At 18.5% G+C, this 3252-nt stretch overlaps 1 protein-coding gene across 1 annotated transcript in view; it reads left to right on the forward strand.

Moving 5' to 3' along the window:
• Positions 1-2639: 2639 nt before the first annotated feature.
• LOC102681405 (RNA transcription, translation and transport factor protein) overlaps positions 2640-3252 on the forward strand; it is a 13109-nt gene continuing 12496 nt past the window's right edge. Inside the window, exon 1 of the mRNA XM_006625027.2 lies at positions 2640-2828. Within this exon, the coding sequence (XP_006625090.1) occupies positions 2759-2828 (70 nt within the window). The 5' untranslated portion in view covers positions 2640-2758. The remainder of the gene's footprint in view (positions 2829-3252) is intronic.

Here is a 3252-nt window from a genome sequence, read left to right on the forward strand (position 1 = left end):
ATGTTATCTACATGTATTTTAAAATATAAAAAACTTTTTTCTTTTTTTTTGTGAAACAAATATAAATTTTCTTTGCAATTAATTTTTAAGTAACATTCTTGTAAAAAATTCTAACATTTTTCTGTTTTTGCTTCATACATAATTATTCGATTTTTATCACACAACCTGCATTGTTATGGAAATATTTGTGATGTATAAATTAATTGTTGAATACTATTAGAATTAGAATACTATTGGAATCATTTTTTTGATATCATATCCTTATAACTTTTATATAAATAAATATTCATAAAATTTTTTTAATGCATCGTACTTTATAAATAAATACATATTGTGTTTATCATTCAGATATTGAATGGGTCAACGCAGAATTCACTGTTGTGGATAAATCAGAACTCACTAGAAGAAAAATAATATATTTCATGGTCATGATTAATATATTATCAAGAAAAATTAATGATGCAAAGAGACGAATAAAACTATAAGATCACAATTACAATATCCATATTATCTAAAGAAAATCCATTATTGAGATGACATTTCAAATTGAAAAAATCAGGATAATTTATTTTTACCATTACAGAATTAAAGAAAGAATGCTAATGAAATGTAGCTGAATCTGAATCTATCATATCACAATGTCATCACCATTAATATTGGAAATGAATCAATGAAATTAAAGATCATATCAAGTAACTTTGGATAACTATACAACTGAATTGAATGCCTTATTAAAGATAAGAATAATATAAAAATAAATGCTAAAGTAATATAATATTAATAAAGTAATATAATTATTAATAAAGTAATATAATATTTCTATATCACTACTAGGATTAATATTAAGAGAATTCATTCTTATGAGCTTTAAAATATATGCAGTAAACAGTATGACAATTAATTAATTAATGATGTTGAATCTGTCATTCGATACTAGCAAAGCAAAATTGCAAGACATAATTAAAACTCCAAAAGATGGTTAAGAATAAATTTCAACTCGTTCATAGATTTGATAGATTCTCTTTTAATAATGGACAAATTTAAATCAGATAAAAATAAATTTTAACAATTTTCTCAATCTTCTCTTCTCTAAATATATTAGTTTTACTAAAAATTGAATCTATTTTTCTTTTTTTCTTTTTTTTTTTCTTAGTATTTTTTTTCTATATTTTTTATTTTCGAAAAAAAAATCTTCAAAAAAAAATTCGAATAATATAATTAATTAATAATATAATTAATATAATTTATAATTCATTAAAATTAACATATTGAAAAAAGTATTGAGAATTTTCTAATATTTTCTGTTTCCACGTTGTTTTTCGTTTATTTATTATTTTTTTATGGTTTAATTGATTCCTCTCTTTTTTCAAAGCAGAATTGCTGGACATTCATAACGTATATAATTTGCAAAAATCCCTATAAAAATCCCAATATGCTATTTCTTCTATTACTAAAAATGATTCACAGATTCAAATTTTTATTTATTTTAATTTGGTAATAAAATTAAGTTTTAATTCTACTATTAATGCTATAATTGTTTTCTATAATAAACTAATAACATCGCATGTAACACTAAAATGATAAGAAAATTACGTGAAGTCAAATTTTTATAATATAAAAAAGCATTGCATATCACATCTTTTTGTTTTCAGCTAATTAATTATTAAAGTAAAAAATAATTAAAAATAAAAAAATTGAATATGAATTTTGATTCCATAAATTTTTAATATTAAAATTATATAATTTATATGTCAAATATAGATTATGTATATCCAAAGAAAATATGTATATCAAGAAAATATAAAAAAAAAAAATAAAAAAAAAAAAGAAATATAAAATCCGATAAAATAAAGTTTAATCTATTTACATATTAAAAAATATATATATAAAATTTTATTTTGTATTCGATGGCAGCTAATGTTATCATCGCAGCTTTAGACTATGTGCTTTATTATTAGCTAGTGCTTTTTTTTTTGTTAATAACTCGTTAACAAAGACACAACAAAAGTTTTTACAAAAGAAAATGTTGCTTGAAATTATCTCAATAATCTTCAATTCTACTTATATATATATATATATATATATATAATCTCAACTGTAATTATATAAATTATACGAATTATTAATATAATTATAATTATATAAATTGTATTTTATAAATAAAATTATTTTAAAAATAAGAATTTCTATCACTATTTTGATATCACGTAGGTAATTTTATCTTAGCTTCAAAGCAATTTGAACTCATGTTTATAAATATATAAGTCTGACATTTGCAACTATAACATTTTATGTATATGCTAAAATTATATATATTTCTCTTAAGTTTTATGATAATATAGGATAATTATATGGACAATAAGAATAATGTATATAAATATGTAAATTGGTATTAGAATTTCAAATTAATTTATTATTAAAATCAATATATTATTTTGATTAATTAGGACATTATATATAGAAGTTTTAACGTATCTATTTTCGTAATGTAATTATTCGAAATTGATATAAAATGTTAAAGTTAATATATATACATGTTTTATATAATATTATATAAAATAGATATCAATATTTTAATAACCAATAATAAGTTGTAACACCTGTCACGTGATTTAGTCCATTATTTTGGATAACTTAACTGCGTAACATAAGCAAGCATATAATCATTGATTTGCTTTTAGTATCAATATCATTAGTGTTTTTCAAATTGAGAGGCTATTTTGAAAATTTTGTATTTTTAATTTAATATTTATTTAAAATGTCCAATATGTTTAAAAGAAGACTTCAAGCATTGGGATATCTAGAATGGGATAAAGTTAATATAAATGGTTTGTATTTGATAAATTTTTTAAATTAATAAAAATTTTAACATATTGAAATAACTATTTATAATTTTAAATTTTTTTAAATTTTCTAAAATAAAATAAATATTTATTAATAGATCTTAAAAAATATTTAGTTTTTTTGAATATTTTCATTCTTTAATAGTTTTAAATTAAATTATTGATTTAATTGTTGTATACGTACACTTTTCTTTATAGGTTATAACGAGCGGTATAATTAAATCATTAAATCTATTATTTTTTATATTTAAGTTAAAGATTTAAAATTGCATAATATTTATATAACATATTTATATAAAAATTTGATAATTATAACTTATAGAAAGATAATTTTTGTCATTAAATCATTATATATCAAAAATCAAATTATGAAATATAATCATTTCTTTTTTTATATATTTTTTTAAAA

The sequence above is a fragment of the Apis dorsata genome, unplaced genomic scaffold, assembly GCF_000469605.1.
Source record: "Apis dorsata unplaced genomic scaffold, Apis dorsata 1.3 scaffold_1215, whole genome shotgun sequence".
NCBI classification, from domain to species: Eukaryota; Metazoa; Arthropoda; class Insecta; order Hymenoptera; family Apidae; genus Apis; species Apis dorsata.